Raw genomic sequence first — 18,090 nt, forward strand, 5'->3', positions numbered from 1 at the left:
GCCCAGCCCGCATTCCTCAGGGAGCCGGCGGGCGGACAGACGGACGGACCCGGGGACGCGCGCGCGCGGAGGGACGCGGGAGGCCGGGCGCTGGAATGCAGTCTTCCCCGGCGAGAGAGACTTTGCACCGGAGTGGAGAATAGTTTGGGGTGGGGTTTCGCACCGTCCCCTCCTCCCCACCCCCCGGGCCCCCTTCCAGGCGCTTTCTGGAAGCGTTTTTTCAGAACGGCGCTCTGAAGTTTAAAGACCAGAGAGGAGCCTGGGCCGGAGGCAGGGACAATGGAAGAAAACGAAAGCCAGAAATGTGAGCCATGCCTTCCTTACTCAGCAGACAGCAGACAGATGCCGGGTAAGTAAGAGGCTCTCATTCAAAGATGGAGTTACGGTTCCGCGTGTGCCTCGCGGCTGGCTGCTGCTTTTTATAACTGCAGAGCGAGCGCCTGGCACAGAAAAGGCGTATTTCTTGGGGTGGTGCGTTTTCCCAACTCAGTGGAGAGCTGTAGGCTGGACTTTTTTTTTTTTTTTTTTTTTTAATCTCTGGCAGGATTTTCTTGAGCAGCCAAAGAAGTGGCGGGGTGATGTTACATTGGTAGCCCTGTAAGCCGTCAGTACTTGCTAGATCTCCGGGCAATGACAAATACATCGCCCAAAGCAGCTTTCCATGCTCACTGCTCCAGCCGCGGGAGAGAGGAGCTCTTTCTGGAAAGGTCTCTCGGGGACGGCAACACTTCCATTCATTGGTTGGGGGGATTCCACGAGGCACAGGCACGTCGGAGGCAAGTTTGGTCGTATTTGAGAGTTAAATCGCAGAGTTTGGGGGTGTTTTCTTTTTTTTTTTTTCCGGATCGGAACAGCAGGGGAGCACTTGTCCATGTAGAAGAGAGATGGAGCTGTGCGAATTTTCTGAGTGCTTGAATTCAAAAGTTGGGAGCTGTTAAGACAGTTCTGATAGATTTTCTCTGAGCAGTTTCCCTTTGATTGTGTTTATAATAGACTTGTCTTTTCCGTAGGGAACTTCCAGAAGCATATGTCGTTCCAAAGAAATTATGCAGTGGGGTTGGGTGGGGAAAGGGCTCCTCGGCTGGGCGGTCCAGTGTCTGACGTCTCTGACTCCGGAGCCTACCTTGCATGCACTATCGCGAAGGCAGCGGGTTTGGACCCAGCACAATCCAGAACCCTCCCCGCCCCCAACCTTAGCCCAGGTTCATCCAGGGGCCAGTTAACAGCCATGCTTGCGGGGCTGCAGTGCTGTGCGTGGGAGTAACAACAATGCACAGGGAAAAGGTGTGTGTTTTTTAAAAAGGCAAAAGGGAAGTCACACATGACTCATCCACACTGAAAATGCAAAACTAAGCCAGACAGAAGAAAATGCAATTAGAAGAGATAGAAATTCCCCCCGGTGAAAAGCAGGAAACTTTAAGACCAGTGAACCCTGGAGAATCCCAGACTCAGAGTCCTCAGCTTGTTGTCTGTGTGTGTGCTGTCAAAGCACAAGACTCTCCTTCGGGGCCCCTACGCAGTGGGGCCCCCTCCCCTGCCCTGTTTGATAGACAGGGTCCTGCAGCAGGAATTCAACCTCTGGGCTTCTGCTGCATTACGAAATACTCGGAATCTAGAGGCGCAACAAGAGAGTGGAACTGATTTAAGAAACAATTTACAAACAACCACAGCAGTTCAGAGACCCTTCAGAGACTGAGATGGTGAGACTGATGCAGTGTGATCACCTTATTTCATTTATTCACTAAATATCAAGCATCTGTTCTGTGGGAGTCACTGTTTTAGCTTCTGGGGATCCAGCAATGAACAAAATAGATGAAAAGCCCTTGCCTTATATTCTAAGGGCCAAGTGTGGGGGAGGGGGAGTGGAGGACAAAAACAATAAACAGATAAGTAAAATAGCATTTTATATGGTGGGGTTGCCATATTTTGTCAAACAAAAATAAAAGAGGCTCATTTAAATTTGAATTTCAGGTAAAAAATAAACTTTTTTTAGTATAAGTATATACCATGCAATATTTGGGATACACTTATGCTAAAAATTATTCATTGTTTATCTGAAATTCAAATTTAACTGGGCATCTTATGTTTTATCTAGTAAGTTCATTAAACTGTGGGGGAAAATAAGGCAGAGAAAGCGGATATTGAGTATGGAGGGGTGGGGGTGAAACTGTAGTAGGGTTGTTAGAGACGGCCTCACTACTATGATGGAGGAGGTGGTTACAACCCACTCTGGGGTTCTTGCTTGGAGAATCCCCATGGACAGAGGAGCCTGGTGGGCCACAGTCCATGGGGTCTCAAAGAGTCGGACACGACTGAGTGACTAAGCACTGCTGTGATACTTGAAGGGACATCAGAAAGAGCTAAGGGAGGGAAGAAAAAGGGCATTTTCAAAGAACAACATGGGGAAAGGATGGATAGAAAAGAGGTTAAGAGAGAATTCTAGGCCCTGTCGAGTAGGGCCTCTGATATTAAGGACTTCGGCTTTTATTTCAAAGGAAGTGGCAGCTGCTGGCGGGTCTGAGAGGTTTCTTCAGAGGTAGTCCTGGGTGCTCTACTGAGAATCACCCGAGTGGGGTTGAGGGCAGAGCAGGGAGCCCAGTTAGGAAGCTTCCAAAGTAAACCAGTCACTAGCTTGAATCAGCAGGTAGGGGAGTAGAACAGGTGGTCGTAAGAAGACAGACTTTAGATATATATTGAGGATGAAACTGAATTGGCCAAGGGATTGGATATAGGATATAAGAGAGACAGAGGAATTGGAGATGACTTCAGAAATTTTGGTCTGTGCTTCTGGGAAGTTGTCATTTACCTGAAGGGGAATTGTTTGTGGCTTGCAAGTGGAGAGCAGAAAATCTTTTGACTATGGTAGGATCTGGAAGCTTCTCAGGGATCCAGGTGGAGATGTTGATTGCAATTTGGATATTTGTAGCTGAAATTTAGAAGAGGGGACCCAGGATTGTTAGAGATGGTCCAGGATTGGGTCTGTGTGCAGAAGAAGGCTAGAAAGGTGGCTGGGGAGCACGTGAAAGGGGGCTAAGAATTCAGGTTAGATTTCTAAGATCCCCACTGAGTCCTGGGTGAAAATAATGCTGTGAAGGAGTGTGGCCTCTTCTCCAGTTCTTTGATATGCAAGAGGACCATGCAAAGGAGGCCAGCCTCTGATGGCTGCATCACCCATGATTCCTTGTGGGCTTGATCATATTTGGCATTGTGAGAGTGAGAGTGTGGTATTCGAGGGCAAAGACCATGACTTCTTTGTCTTCACATCCCCAGAACCTAACAGAGCACCAGGCATGAGACAGCGATCAATAAATATGTGCTGAACAAACAGCTAATTATACCACCCTAGGGCTTTGAGTTTATCAATCTACAGATAGATAAGGATCCTCTAGGTGATCGTGTAACTTGTTCAAACTGAGACAGTTTTGAGAGTGAAAGGGACCGCTATGAATAATTTCAGTGGGACAACAGTTGTAACCCAGAACTGTTTTGGCAACTGGGCATATGGTTACCTTGAGAATAATTCTTATCGATGATGTTCCCGGGGCTGAAGCGTCAGCTGCTGGGTAGTAAACAGTGTGAATTGCAGAGAGGTGCTTAGTAATTAGTGGTTGAATTTGAGTCTAACTATATCATGCTTTTTTTTTTTTCGCCGTGTGCCGTGTGAGATCTTAGTTTCCCAGCCAAGGATGGAACCTCTGCCCCCTGCAGAGGCAGCACTGAGTCCTAACCACTGGAGCACCAGGGAAGTCCAATATTCTGCTTCTTTTGAAGGCCCTTGGGCTCCTCAGAGTGGTCCTTAGGATGCCCATGCCCGCCCATAGCAGCCCTGCGGCGACTGCTTTCACTCTGGCCCCAATGTCTTGAAACCCCCTACCACCCCTGATTCACTGGGGTCTTAAGATACTATATTCACTGTGGTAGTGATCATTTCACAGTATGTAACTATCAAATCAATATATTGTACACCTTAAAATCAGATAAGATTACATGTCAGTTATATCTCAGTGAAGCTGGAAAAAAAACTGTATTGGCAGCCTTGCAGAGTACAGCCCTGGCAAGGGAAGTGGTGGGTGGAGGGGTCCCTGGGGGTCCCCAGACATTCTGGTCTTTGCTCCAAAGCATCCTCTAAACTTGCCCATCAGTTTCTGTCCCTTATCCTGTTTTAACCTTCAAAGCACTTATCAGTCAGTTCAGTTCAGTTGCTCAGTTGTGTCTGACTCTTTGCAAACCCATGGACTGCAGCACACCAGGCTTCCCTGTCCATCACCAACTCCCAGAGCTTGCTAAAACTCATGTCCATCGAGTCAGTGATGCCATCCATCTCATCCTCTGTTGTTCCCTTCTCCTCCTGCCTTTAATCTTTCCCAGAATCAGGGTCTTTTCCAATGAGTCAGTTCTTCACAACAGGTGGCCAAACTCCAAAGTTGGAGTTTCAGCTTCAGCATCAGTCCTTCCAATGAATATTCAGGACTGATCTCCTTTAGGATGGACTGGTTTGATCTCCTTGCAGTCCAAGGGACTCTCAAGAGTCTTCTCCAACACCACAGTTCAAAAGCATCGATTCTTTGGCGCTCAACTTTCTTTATAGTCCAACTCTCACATCCATACATGACCACTGGAAAAACCATAGCTTTGACATTCATGTTACATATTATCTGTTTGTTGTCTGCCTCCTTAATTATAATGTGCCTCCCCTATGAGGGAAGGGAATTAAGTCTACTTTGATCACCACTTCACTACACTTCCTAAGTCCTTTCAGTGTACAGAGCAGGCACTCAATAAATATTTGCAAAAAGTAAATCAGTCAATCAGCAAACCAACCATTGAGACAAGAATGCTTTTCTGGATAGGGGAGGGGCTGTTCCTATTTTGTGTAAAATCTCTACCAAAAACCTCTTTTATTTACTTGTGTAAGATTTTTTAGAGGACTCAACATAATGGACTGGTTTCAGCTGTTAATTTTTGTGCCAGTGTGTCTCCGGTGGTGATCTTTTTGATTTTAACAAGGGAGCTGGAAAAAAATGGAGGAACTCTGTGCGTCCCAACAGAATATGTGATACCTAGGAGTCAGATGACCTGATTGCTGTAATGTCTGTGGTTTAGCATAATCAAGGTTAATTTTTGCTTTGAACACTGGAATGTGGACATTCCTAGCCAAGTGGATCAGGGTGGTTTACCTCCAGGTGACCCTGGGACCCAAGTCACCCAAAGGACATCTAGTTATGATGTCAATTCCCCAGGGTCTTGGAGGTTTCTGCTGGAGCTTTTGCACTTAACTGGCCAAAGGGGAAAGAAGAAAGGGTAGGAAAGAGGACTCAGGAGGTCAGGGGCCAGGGCTAACGGTGGCCCACGCAGTTTCCTCCCACGTTGCATTGAGCGGAATTAGAACAAGATCCCAACTAGATGAAGGGGACTGAAAAACAGGATTTTCTTGTGTGTGCACAGAAGGATGTTATGGTTTAAATACACAGACATACCTGTGACTGCTGCCATAGTAGATCGGAATGCGTTGTACAGCCAGACATAACTGTAGCTCCCCATGATACTCTAATGCAAGAGAGCGTCCCAACACAGTCTAGAAAACGACACCTTAGAGACAGCTAACCAGGAGCCACTATGAAGCAGTGGGAGATTCCTTCCCCGGGAGGACTGCTGCTGCTTCTAAGTCATGTCAGTCGTGTCCAACTCTGTGCAACCCCATAGACGGCAGCCCACCAGGTTCCCCCGTCCCTGGGATTCTCCAGGCAAGAACACTGGAGTGGGCTGTCGTTTCCTTCTCCAATGCATGAAAGTCAAAAGCGAAAGTGAAGTCGCTCAGCCGTGTCGACTTCTAGGGATCCCATGGACTGCAGCCCACCAGGCCCTCTGTCCATGGGAGTTTCCAGGCAAGAGTACTGGAGTGGGTCACCAGTGCCCCCAGGAGGACAGGATCCTTCTAATCTGATCCAGGAGTAAAATCTCAGGAAGGCCATCCACCCTGTTCTTGGCTCTCAAATGGCAAGCAGGCATGGAACGCAGGAACAATGCCAGGTCCAGATCCCGGTTGCAGGTCAGCTGACCCAGCCCAGGCACCCTGAGTGGGGGCCGTGAAGCCAGTCTCGGCAGCTCCTGTGGTCTCTTGCCTGCAGGATAATTTGCTCTGTGGGTGTCTTCCTTGAGGTGACCTGTCTTCCATAGTCCTCTGCCTGCCTGGTCCCTGCCCCTCCCCAGCCCCCCACTTTCTACTTCTCCTTTCCAGAAGTGTGCATCTCAGCCAAGAAGCCCTTTGAAACTCGAAAGAGTCTCTCTCTGGTACTTCGGTCCTCTCAATCCCCACTCCTGCTCCAGGGAAGGTTGCTGGGGACCGTTCTCCCCTGGAAGCTCCCATCTTGCTCTTTGCCCTGCAGGAGAGGTTACTCTGTGCCGACAGAGGCTGGGAGGGGCAGGAAGGGGAAAACTGGAAACCTTGTCTTCAGACTCCAGCTTCATTATTTGTTTGACATGGATTCCCAGAATAGCAAACAGCCCGACACACCCAGGCTCAAATGTTAGCACCAAAGTGCTTTCCAGACAAGGGCCAGAACTGAGCTTCTGTTTCCAAGCCTCGGGCAGTGTGTCCGCATGGACAGTGGAGTTGGTGGGACTCCATTGGCTGTGGAATTGTGACTCCACATCCTCTGCGGCTCCCCTTTGATTGTTTCCTCCTCAACTAAAAGGTCCTGTTCTCCCCAGATGACCGGAATGGGAGAGCCGTCTCCTCTGCCTCGGGTGTGGGAGTCGATCGCTTCCAAGAACTGCGTCTCATAGAGAAAAAAGCTCCAGTGACCCCTACAGGGTCATGGTAAATGGGAATGGATTGTACAGCCCTTTGTGTAGGAGTCGTACAGCTGGGTTGTACAGCTTCGTGTGGTAGCCGCATTGGTTTGTTTGTTGTGGGTGCCGTAAAAGTGGAGCAGGGTGACCTGCAAGCAGATGGGATCCAGAGCTCAGTGATCCGCCAGGCAGGCAGGTGGGGCTGAGGGAGTGGTGGGTCCCCAGGGCAATGAGAAGCCAGTGCATTTAGCCACTGGTGCATTTACTGTCTCTGCTGTCCTGCACATTGCATTAAACCTCCTTAAGCACCTGGAGACATTTTAGAAGAATCCACGAGACAGTAAAAAATGGAAAAGTAACCTAAGGTGGGGGGCTTCCCAGGTGGCACTAGTGATAAAGAACCTATCTGCCAGTGCAGGAGACGTAAGAGACACGGGTTTGTTCCCTGGGTTGGAAAGATCCCCTGGAGAAGGAAATGGCAATCCAGTCTAGTATTCTTGCCTGGAGAATCCCATGGACAGAGGAGCCTGGCGGGCTACAGACCATGTGGTTGCAGAGAGAGGAACACAGCTGAGCAACTTAGCACACAGCCTAAGATGGACGTGACCTCCTCAGTGTCAAGTATGAAGAGGGTTGTGGTTGGAGGCTCAGCAAGGTGGGGCTGCTCCAAGGTGGATGTTGACAGATGACCCTGCACTCCAACTCTCTCCCTCCCTCCTCCTTTCCCAGTTTATTTCAAAGAACGTGGAAAACTTTTCAGTCTCCAAGGGACTGCTGTTCTGGCTGTCTTGACCTTCTCTGAGGATCCTGAGATGAAATAGGACAGTTCTTGTGAGTTCATGTGGCAGAGCAAGGCCCAGTAGAACTTTCTGCCCTTGTTGGTAGTTGAGGAACATGAGTGTGTGTCCTCCTGGGTGGATGTGTATATTTGTGTGTTATGTCCACGTGAAGAAATCACCTTTTCAGAGATTCCATTTTGCCGATTAATCTAGCTGTCCGGGATGACTTTTAAAATATATCATTTGCATGATGTCACAAGTAATCAAGGGAATTCCCTGGTGGTTAGAATTCTGCCATTCCACTGCAGGGGGCACAGGTTTGATTCCTGATCAGGGAACTGAGATCCTGAGTGTCACGCTGCACAGCCAAAAAAAAAAAAAGTAATTGTAAAAATCCATTTAGAAGTCAACTCTGTTGTATCAAGTAGACAAAAATTTGACTAATGAAAAACTCATGTGCACACACTCAAAAGCATAAGTTTAAATCTTTGCAGATTGCCCACGTATTTCCCAACCTGAGATGCGACATTTTCCGCACCTGTCTTTATTCAATAGCTCCTGTTACCTCTGTATCATTAGAGAAGAGACCACAAACAAGGTAGCCATCACCAGAGGAGTAGGTTGCCATTTCCTTCTCCAGGGATCTTCCCTACCCAGAGATTGAACCTGCGTCTCCTGCAGTGGCAGACAGATGCTATACCACTGAGCCACCAGGGAAGCCCCTATGTGATGAGAAGGTAGAGTGAATAAGTGGAATTAATCTCCCCAAATCTTTTTTTTTTCCCCCAACTCAGAGGTATTTATTGGATCCTTACTAATGATTTTTTGGGGCTTCCCTGATGGCTCAGTGGTAAAGAACCCTGCCAATGCAGGAGATGAGGGTTCAGTGCCCGGGTCAGGAAAACCCCTGGAGAAGGAAATGGCAACCCACTCTAGTACTCTTGCCTGGGAAATCTCATGAACAGAGGAGCCGGGGATGGGGGGTGGGGAGGGGGTGCTACAGTCCAGGGGGGTCACAAAAGAGTTGGACATGACTTAGCGACCAGACAGCAACTAATGATTAGCGTGGGTTGGGTGCTAAGGGACATTGAAAAGAAAACACATGCATGAAAGCTCATAATAGTGACAGTCAACTTCTCACAGTTTTCTTACTGGTCCTCAGTATTGGTAACACAGGTAGTGTTATTGAGCTCTGCATTTTGTAGGTAGGGAATCAAGACAGAGAGACAGTAGATGGCTTGACTGAAACCATATGTACAATAAAGAGTGGAGGAGGGCTAGAACTCAGGGCTTTTAATTCTGATCATCATCTGTTCCCTACCTGAGAAAGACTTCCCTCAGCAATCGTGTGTCCCTTGAGGGACTCCCCTGCTCAAGGCGATTTTCAGTGGACGATTTCTCCTGTCATCTTTGGAGGAAAAGGAAACAGTTTCCACTCATTCTTCCAGATGTCAGTTCCATGATTTCAGAAGTGAGTTGGGCTTCTCTCATTTCATGCTGCTCTCACAGACTTTTTATTTTACTTATTTAAAAAATTTTATTGGAGGATAATTGCTTTACGGTGTTGTGTTAGTTCCTGCTATGCAGCCAAGTGAGTTAGCTGTGTGTATACATATATTCCCTCCCTCTTGGACCTCCTTTCTACCCCACTCCCCGATCCCATCCCACCCCTCTAGGTCATCGCAGAGCATCAGGCTGGACTCCCTGGGCTATACAGTAGCTTCCCACTAGCTGTCTATTTTACACATGGTAATATATATATGTCAGTGCTAATCTCCCAGTTCGTGCCACCCTCTCCTTCCCCTGCACCATGCCCACATGTTCGTTCTCTACATCTGCCTCCGAGAGCCTTTTTATTTATTTTTTTCAATATCTTTTGAACCAATAGTTCTATCTTCTCCCCCTTCTAAAGGTGCTGTTGAAGTTAATGAATAGTAGAATGAACTAATTGGGCTGTTTTTTCCTTCTCTTTCCTCATCAGTGTCTGATGGTCTGATGGAGAAGCTATAATTAGCCATGTAATGAGAAGTGAACGGTAAACAAGAAGAATTACTCCCAGAATACTCATCTAGGGGTGAAAAACTGCAGCAGGGAAATGAGCCCACGTTTACAATATTTTCTGTGTCTAACCAACAGGTGTTGTACCTACAGTTCTAGGTATAGGTATTTCTAGGTAAAGAAGAGAAAAACCATGTTGACGGCACTGCCTTTAGAGGAGCTGGTTTATGTATGAACTCTGAACACTTGTTGGTTTATGTCACTGGCATCAGGTTTTAGTTCTTGGGACTTCACTGGTGGTCCATTGGTTAGGATTTCATCTTCCACTGCAGAGGGCACAGGTTCTATCCCTGATCGGGAAACTAAGATCCCCACATGCCTCATGGCCCAAAATCCAAAACATAAACTGCAGAAGCAATACTATAACAAATTCAGTAAAGACTTAAAAAAATTAGTTCTCTGAGACTCAGCTCTAGATCTCTTAAATATTGGGTGTGTTTTCTGTACTTAACTTTTGAAGATAAATAATTAGCAAATACCCTCTTAAATTGGAAATTTATTAAAAAAATTTAGAGTATGTTTATAATAATACATATTTTAAAAATAAAAAGCTAGAGACTTCCCTGTAAGTACAATGGTTAAGACTCCATGCTTCAAAAAAAAAAAAAAAAAAAGAGAGACTCCATGCTTCAATTGCAAGATTTGTAGGTTTGATGCCTGGTCAGGGAACTAAGATTTAAATTTGCATATCTAATACCAGTTCAGCCATGCTTAATTTATTAGTGAAAACAGTGAGGCGAGAGAGGTCTCATCATTTGTCCTTAATCTAGGCTTGAAGGCAGGATTCCTGCCTTCAGATTATAAAATTGTAAGAAGTGCTGTTACTAGGATGAAACTATGTTTAAAAATAAAGAAATAATCATAATCACTTAAGTTAACTTTTCCATAGTTACAGATGAGGGTGAAGGGTAATCCAGGTTGTGTTGCACTGCTAGTCACTCAGTCCTGTTCGACTCTTTGCGACTCCATGAACTGTAGCCCGCCAGGCTCCTCTGTCCATGGGATTTCCCAAGCAAGAATACTGGAGTGGGTTGCCATTCCTTTCTCCAGGAGATCTTGCCTGCAAACTGGTCTGACCAGGTGCTTTGGTTTTGAATAACCTCAGGGAAAGAAATTGTAGAGTTGGTTTTTTTTTTTGCTGCAATATCTTTATTTCTAAAGTGCAGTTTTTCATATTTCTTTTAGTTCTTGATTTACCCTCTTTCCTGCTGCTGTGTGGGTACGCGCCCATGCGCGCGCACGCGCACACACACACACTGCTAAGTTACGTTCATACATTATCAGCTGCCACAAACGCACTTGGTGGCCTGTAAATGAGATTTCTAGTGTGAAATCTTTAGTTGTGAGCTGTATCTTTTCTGTTTCTCAGAACAAGGAAAGAGCAACCTGCAGGTGACATCCTTAGAAGATGCAGAATGTCGCAGAACCAAGGAGCGCCTTTCTAATGGGAACAGCCGTGTGTCAGCTTCCAAATCTTCCCGAAACATCCCGAGGAGACACACTCTAGGTGGGCCTCGAAGTTCCAAAGAAATCCTGGGAATGCAAACGTCGGAGATGGACCGGAAGAGAGAAGCTTTCCTGGAACATCTGAAGCAGAAATACCCGCATCATGCCACCGCCATCATGGGCCACCAGGAGAGGCTGAGAGACCAGGTACGAGTATCCTGCCATTTTCGCTCTGCCGAGCTCATTCTTCGTTTTTTTTTTTTAATTCTGTTTTCTCCCAATTTTATTGAGATATAATTGGCCTACAACACTGTATGTTTATAAAGAATACAGAATAATGATTTTATTTATATTCATCATAAAATGGTTATCACAGAAAATTTAGTGAACATCCATCATCTCATTTAGATACAAGATGAAAGAAATAAAAAAAAACAACTTTTTTTTCCTGTGATGAGCACTCTTAAGATTTACTCTCCTCACAGCTTTCTGTGTGACATACGGCAGTGCTATTATATTCGTCATGCTTACTTTATGTCCCTTGTACTTATTTCTGACTGGAAGTTGGTGCCTTTTGACTGCCTTCATCTGATTCCCCTTCCCTGTGCAAAGCTCATTCTTTAATGAACATGAGGGAAAGCACAGTGACCTTCAGGTTAAAGGGGGAAAAAAACAGCTGGGTGGATTGTGCCCACTGCTGGATTGTCCCAGATCTCTTTGTCAGCTTGGGGAGAGGAGGCAGATTGCAGAAAAGATTTGACCTGAAGGCTCAGCCTTCTTTAGCAACAACAGTAAGAGAACAGGAAGTTAGAGAAGAGAGACCAGAGGATATGCAGTTCCCCTATAAGAACGTCCCAGGTTCAACCACAAATATATCTAAAATGCAGGCAGCGCAGAAGTGCATCTTAACTGAGTGTAGCATGGAATCAGCTAATGTCTGCCCCCTTATTACTGAGTGCTTGGCGCAGTGAAAGAATGAGTGTATGAATGAATGAATATAAATACATTTTCAGGCTAAAACAGAGCACACAGAGGGATAGTCTTGTGACAAACCCCTTTACCTCAAGAAGCTGACGTTAGGGTCTTGTTTTCTGTTCTTTTTGCTTCTCAGACATGTTTTTCTTCTGCATGCTTGGCTTTCTGCTGTCAGCAGCTACCTGTTTTCTCAGGTTATCTTGACAGCCCCACAGCTATCCCTCGCTCAGGGTGTTTTTGTTTCTTGACGGTGTGCAGTTACTTTTCAGGGGACAGCATGGGTGTAGGGCCACAGGAGATGGGAGGCCGGCCTCCTTTGTAGCCCACAGATGGGCGTCTCCATCTGAGGCTGGAGACCACGGTGATGGAAGTGGAGAACATTTAGCAATCCTTGTGGTCAGGGACGAGAGTGGGCAGGTATTGATTTTGACATTCCAGGTAGAGACAAGTTCTGTGTTTTTAAGTTTGCTCTCTTGCAAGTTAGTTACGAAAGTGATGTCTAACTCATTTTTTTATCGTCTACGGAAATGGTGATTGGCGTCGGCCTCAATTCTTTACGCTTTAAGCTCAGTTCGTTTGATCCTTTAAATGAAACCTTCTCTTTTATGAAATCTTTATCAGAGTGCCTAAAACATGTGAAATATGCCTCATGAATTGTATGTTGAGATGTTCACGTCCCAAGAGGCAGTAGGCCCAGAAAAGAAAGAAGAATCTAGGTTGATATGGAGAGGAGCAGATGAATTCTTCACTAAGAAAAGGATGGCGGTCTTCATTTCAAGTGTATGTAGAGAATGCCCCTGTTTTCTTTTATTTCTGTTTATCAGTTATGTAACCTCCCTCCCCCAGTTTTATTGAGATATAATTGATTAAAAATAAAAGCATCCCTATTTTCTACTGATAGTTGGGTCACTGTCCATTTAATTAATAGGATTTGTGCCTCTGTCTGTGTCTTAATATGTGAGGAATCATACTTTATTCAGTGCTGTTCAGATTGAGGAAACTCAGGGCAGTTAGGGTTATGCAGTTTGTTGAGGAAAAGCTGGACTTTGACTTCAGTGAAGTCTGAGTCCTTGTTTATTCCTCTGGTCTAAAAGGTGAAGACCATTGCCTGTAGAGCAGGCAGTGTGGTCTGTGTATGCGGTATAAGGGACATGGTGAGGGAATGTGTGTCTGAGACTTTAGGGATGGGAGCCTGGGTAAAGGAGGCTAGAAAGTTGGTTATGTGTTGAGTGAGGAAGGCTGATACATATTTTTTAAATGAAAATGTATTATTTTGCTGAGAAATATAGAAATTATCCTATCAAAAATGGTATATTTTTCATTTAAAAATTTTCAGTTATTACTGTAGTATTATTATTTGTGATGTCATAATTCTCTCTCCTACCATGATGATGATGGCTTTGTGGAAAGTTGTTACATGGTGAGCCTAAAACTAACCAGAAGGTTGTAAAGGGCAATGGGATGGTGTCAGAAGACAGGGAGTACTGAATTTGGCCGAGTGGCCTCAGGCTCCAACCTCCTGTCTCTTGAATCTCTGTCATAATGTAGTCTGGTCTCAGATGGTCAGCTGCCACTTTGCTGGGTAATTCAGGATGAATTCTTGTGTTTTCCAAGCTGACCGTCTGTTTTCCATGCTTGCTGCTGCTGCTGCTAAGTCGATTCAGTCGTGTCCGACTCTATGCGACCCCATAGACGGTAGCCCACCAGGCTCCCCAGTCCTTGGGATTCTCCAGGCAAGAACACTGGAGTGGGTTGCCATTTCCTTCTCCAATGTATGAAAGTGAAAAATGAAAGTGAAGTCGCTCAGTTGTGCCCGACTCTTAGCGACCCCATGGACTGCAGCCTACCAGGCTCCTCCGTACATGGGATTTTCCAGGCAAGAGTGCTGGAGTGGGGTGCCATTGCCTTCTCCAGTTTTCCATGCTTAGATCTGTGTATATATTTTTCCTTCTGCTGCTGAGTTGCAAAGGAATCTTAATCAGCATTGTAAACATTAGAGATAAGCTTAGGTGATGATTTAGGAAGTTCCTGTAGACAGCGCTTCACCTTCTTTCCTTTTCATTCTTTTTCTCCTATCGCCCATTTCCTCTCTCCTATCTTCTTCTCTAAGATACCCTTTGTTCCTCCCAGATCTTCTGACTGTGGATTATTCCAGGCTTCCTTTACAGGAAGATCACACTACCAGCCTTAAGGAAAAAGGCAAATATCACAAGTCTGATGGACTTTCCAGATATGGAGGTTATAAACACCACACACTATTGGGGTGTCTGTTTCCTTGGTTGCTTTCCAGAAAAGCGGCCTTAGTGAGAAGAGGGCCAATGAAAGAAATCAAGAATAACAGGATGAAAATTCTGTATCCAGCACTTTTCATGAAATGTCTCGGTGCTAAGGGAATCCAGGTTCTAACTCCTTGGTATCTAACATAAGGAGAATCAGAGCACACATTATGTTTTTATTTTTTTTAATTGGAGAATTATTGCTTTACAGTGTCGTGTATGAATTTCTGCTGTACAACAATGTGAATCAGCTATAGGTATACATATATCCCCTCCCTCTTGAGCCTCCCTTTAAACCCCGCCCCCATCCCACTGCTCTAGGTCATCACAGAGCATCAGGCGGAGAGCATGACACCTTATGTTTTGACATATCCATTCAAACCCTTGGAAGATTCATGGTTGAAATTTATATGTGAGTCTTTGAAAATAAGTCAGTCAAGAATTTTCTTCAGGCTGGATGACTGAAAGGCAAAAAAGTTTTCTTTCCTCTTTTCTGTGATCTCCGAAAAATGGCACACGTCACCATTGTAGCACACTGCTTATCTGCGTAATGGAGTCTTTATTGACTCACTCCTGGGGGGCAACCAGGCTGTGAAGCTTGTCACCTGGCAGCTAAGGGCGTGGCTCTGGGGATCAGGCAGGACTGGGTCAGAATCTAGTCTTCACCAAAAGCTGGTTAAAAGATTTGAAGCTAATGACTTAATCTTCCTGTTCCAGTCAAGGAAAAGATAATACCTGTATCATGGAGTTTTGAAAAAGGAAATGAATTTTCTTCCTGTTTCAGTGGCAACTCTTAGCATTACAGTATTCTTTTTAAAAATATTTTTATTTACTTTTTTAGCTATGCTGGGTCTTAGTTGTGGCACGAGGGATCTTTAATTGCAGCTTGTGAGATCTGGTTCCCTGATCAGGGATCAAACCCAGGCCCCCCGCATTGGGAGCACGGTGTCTTAGCCAGCGGACCACCAGAGAAGGCCCATCATTACAATATTCTGGTTCCTGGTGACCAAAAGAAGAGGCTCAGGGGCTCTTATTTTCAAATTCGTGTTTAAAGTCATTTCACTTTTTTATCAACACATATTTGAGTACTTGAAGTAATTTTTCCCATTTGTCAGAACACAATTTTATTATATTTCTGAAACCTGAATGTATTTTTCCTTTATCAAGAGCTTCAAATTTGGATTTCTTTCACTTGTTCATCCCATATATAATTTATTTGGCACCTACCATGGAAAAGGCATTGTGAGAAATACAGATGATGAGGCTTGGCCCCTGCCTCCAAGTCAGCAAAAGAAATAAGGCATTCATGGACAGAGATTAATCCTTCCAAATCCAGCCCAGTGTCACACCTGCTGGGCTGCTCATAGCATCCTGCAGTACCTGTATTGTAGCATCTAATCATACCTTCATTGTACTTTTCTTTATGTTTTGTTCTCCCATCTACAGTATGCTTTTGAAGAGCCTTGTCTGAATCACCTTTGCAAAGTCAGCATTTAAGGGAGTGCACAACCCAAATTAGGCACGATCCATTTTTGTTAAATAAATAAGGTGAATATTTCTAATACAATCGGAATGTGATAGGTACCATTTGTTTGGTAAACAGAGAGAGGAATGGGGAATCCAAGGCTTAAGAGATTGATGGCAGTTTGAAATCAGAAGGGATTGAGGCTAAGAAGCTAAAGGAAGGCTAAGTAATTTCCCTCCAGTCAAGAAGCCAGCAGGTCAAGCAGGGTCAGAATTTCTCAAGTCTGTGAGCTCTTCATTTGTTATTGACCTTGGTGTTTTCTCCCTCTGCCTGTAATTTTTCTAAAATTTTGATAACAACTTATGTAGCTCACAGTGGATCAGGTAATAGAGACATTCCATTGCCATTTCTTTTAAAAAATAAATTGTATTCAATCCCCGAGCATATGAGATAACCACAGAAAATAGATTCCTGTACATATTTTACCTGGAAGGAAAGTTACTTTTTCAAAATAGCTCTGAGTTCAGAAAGGTCTGTAGTTTAGCCATTCCTCATGGTCATGATCACTGTGTCAGTCTACAGTTTGGAAATGCTCTTCTTTCATGTCTTTTCTAGTGAAGAAACAGATATCCAACTGGCCTCACACTTGCAGAATCTGGCTGTCCACTCCTAGTCTCAGAAACCATTCTGAAAATAGTTTTTTGCCCTTATTTTCAGTTACCCACAGAATTTCTATTTCACTAACTGGGTAAAGAGTACCTGCTCTGTGGTTAAGATTAGTTTGTGTATTCTTATATCTAACGTGATCAAATCTTAGGAGAAAAGAGGAACACAGTTGGCCCTCCTTATTTAGGAGTTTTGCATCCTTGGATTCAACCAAGATAGAAAATATTAGGAAAAGAAATATTCCAAGAAAGGAAAACTTAAATTTGCTGAGTTCCGGCAACTATTTATATAGCCTTTCCTTCGTATTTAAAACTTTTTATATAGCATGTCTATTGTATTGGTATTGCAAGTGACCTAGAGATGATTCACAGTGTATGGAGGGTGTGCATGGATTATGTCCTAAGTACCCCTTTTTATATAAGAGACTTGAGCATCCTTGGATTCTGGTATCCCAGGGAGTCCTAGAAACAATCCCCATGGCTATGAGGGACTATTGTACATTTTAACCTAAGTCTGTTGTGTTCTTCCATTTGGAATAAAGAGTGAGCAAGCTATAAAGGTTATTTTCTTTTAACATGAGCATTGTGGAGAGTTAAAATAAGGAGATAAGAACATGAACAGTGAGACTATCTGAAATGGGGTCCTTAATAGCGGGAAGCATTTTGTCTGGCCTGTTGCTCTCTGAGTGTCCCTGAGATCTCACTAAAGACCGAAGGCAGGGGGAGAAGGGGACGACAGAGGATGAGATGGCTGGATGGCATCACTAACTCAATGGACATAAATTTGAGCAAACTCCGGGAGATGGTGATGGACAGGGAAGGCTGGCATGCTGCAGTCCGTGGGGTCGCAAAGAGTCAGACACGACTGAGCAGCTAAACAAGCCTCACTAGTGTCTGTAGTGTCTGCATGGAAGTGGCCCTAGAGCTGTGTTCTCAGTACCCAGGGAGTCTGGTGCTGCTTACCAGTGTCTGCTGTAGTCCAGTGTGTCTGGAGCCTGAATGTAACTACGCTGCCAACAATGGAAGTGAAGAAAAAGAAAATATCTGTCACCCTGTTTACTCATAAACATTTCAAGTTCTGGTTCATTCTAGCCAATTTTTTTTTTTTTTTTTTAAGTACCTCTAAAGAACTTTATTCATTGATGAGGAGTTGTACTGTGGAACCTGAAACTACAGACTTTGGTTCAAGCACAATGTTATTCATTCCTCCACTATGGAAAATAATATGGAAGTTCCTTAAAAAACTAAAAGTAGAGTTACCACGTGACCCAGCAGTCCCATTCCTGGGCATACATCTTGAAAAGATGAAAACTCCTAATTTGCAAAGGTAGTGCACCCCAGTATTCATAGCAACACTGTTTATAGGAACTAAGACGTGGAAACAACCAAAGTGCTCATCAATGCTGCTGCTGCTGCTAAGTCGCTTCAGTCGTGTCCGACTCTGTGCGACCCCATAGACGGCAGCCCACCAGGCTCCCCCGTCCCTGGGATTCTCCAGGCAAGAGCACTGGAGTGGGTTGCCATTTCCTTCTCCAATGCATGAAAGTGAAAAGTGAAAGTGAAGTCCAACTCTTAGCAACCCCATGGACTGCAGCCTACCAAGCTCATCAATAGGTGACTGGTTTAAGAAGATG

The 18,090-nt window shown here is 44.8% G+C and overlaps 1 protein-coding gene and 1 long non-coding RNA gene across 3 annotated transcripts in view; one reads left to right on the forward strand and one right to left on the reverse strand.

The window, feature by feature from the left end:
* LOC138990385 (sickle tail protein homolog) overlaps positions 1 to 18,090 on the forward strand; it is a 25,922-nt gene continuing 7,832 nt past the window's right edge. The window contains exons 1-2 of one of the 2 annotated variants that reach the window (XM_070380998.1): positions 1 to 349; positions 10,999 to 11,282. In XM_070380998.1, the coding sequence (XP_070237099.1) occupies positions 280 to 349; positions 10,999 to 11,282 (354 nt within the window). In that variant the 5' untranslated portion in view covers positions 1 to 279. Of the gene's footprint in view, positions 350 to 534; positions 777 to 10,998; positions 11,283 to 18,090 lie in introns of those variants that run through there. The other variant, XM_070380997.1, reaches the window with a different exon arrangement.
* LOC138990386 (uncharacterized) overlaps positions 14,467 to 18,090 on the reverse strand; it is a 22,992-nt gene continuing 19,368 nt past the window's right edge. Inside the window, exon 3 of the long non-coding RNA XR_011466446.1 lies at positions 14,467 to 15,061. This is a non-coding gene — a long non-coding RNA (uncharacterized lncRNA). The remainder of the gene's footprint in view (positions 15,062 to 18,090) is intronic.

The sequence above is a fragment of the Bos mutus genome, chromosome 13, assembly GCF_027580195.1.
Source record: "Bos mutus isolate GX-2022 chromosome 13, NWIPB_WYAK_1.1, whole genome shotgun sequence".
Lineage (NCBI taxonomy): Eukaryota > Metazoa > Chordata > Mammalia > Artiodactyla > Bovidae > Bos > Bos mutus.